The 939-nt window shown below is 46.9% G+C and overlaps 1 protein-coding gene across 2 annotated transcripts in view; it reads left to right on the top strand.

Moving 5' to 3' along the window:
• Positions 1–457: 457 nt before the first annotated feature.
• The window catches only part of POLR2M (polymerase (RNA) II (DNA directed) polypeptide M), a 5,907-nt gene continuing 5,425 nt past the window's right edge, over positions 458–939 (top strand). The window contains exon 1 of one of the 2 annotated variants that reach the window (XM_006765230.2): positions 458–656. In XM_006765230.2, coding sequence (XP_006765293.1) covers positions 619–656 — 38 coding nt within the window. In that variant the 5' untranslated portion in view covers positions 458–618. The other variant, XM_015564968.1, reaches the window with a different exon arrangement.

Here is a 939-nt window from a genome sequence, read left to right as displayed (position 1 = left end):
CCCCTCCCTCCCTCCCTCCCCACTTCCTGGGCGGCTGCCGCACGGGAATCAGAGAAGAAACCCAGCAAAAGGCACCAGGCATTCTGGGGTCTTCTTGGTAGACACAGGGGTTTTGACGGTGAGAGTGGGTTTTTCATCTGTGGCAGCATGTTAACTTTCGGGCCTCAGGACCCCTCTTTCTACTCTTGGCGACTTAGTATCCCGAAGAGCTCTTGTTAATTTATGTCTGTGGCTGTTTGCCAATGCATTAGGGTTACAAGTGCGAAATCTTTAAAACGCAGGAATACAGGCAGTCCTCTGGTTACGTGGGACGCCACGTACCTTGCCATCTCCCATTTCTTTATTTAAAAAAAGTTCCGTCATTTCCACATATGTACGTATGTGCGTTATGTTTTTTATTATTTACTGTATTTACCACAAGGTCAGGAATTGTTATCTTTCTTTAAATTACTGCTGTGTGTGCGCTCCATGTGAGTGACGCAGGTGCTCATGTAGGTGGTTCCAACTTACACAGCAAAAATCGCTTTACCTCGCCTGGAAGGAGCGGATCTCCGACGTAACCGAGGCCCTACTGTATACAAGCTCACACATTCTGTTAGCCAGAGCAGTGATAACCACATGTCCCCGTGGCTTCTGGAAGACTCCACTCCACCCATGTGAGAAAATGAGAGTGGAAATGGCAAAGCATTATTACGGAAATACTTTGGCCTTCCAGACACGGCCACCTCTCCTCCCCAGAAAGGTCTTGTAGATCATTCATACTTCTGTTGATTTTTGGAATATCTTATATAAGTTTTGTATAAAATACTTTTGCTGAAATCCTAATTAGATGAGACAGATGAGGCATATTCCCTATTCTTCCTGGATTCCCTTGTTTTTTGGGGGCGGGGTGGGGGTGGGGGCGCGGGAAGGGCGGTAGTTGGATAATTACATTCCTGC

This window comes from Myotis davidii, unplaced genomic scaffold (genome assembly GCF_000327345.1).
Source record: "Myotis davidii unplaced genomic scaffold, ASM32734v1 scaffold441, whole genome shotgun sequence".
Lineage (NCBI taxonomy): Eukaryota > Metazoa > Chordata > Mammalia > Chiroptera > Vespertilionidae > Myotis > Myotis davidii.
The sequence above is the reverse complement of the archived record's forward strand: the minus strand, read 5'-3'. Positions and strand labels throughout refer to the sequence as shown.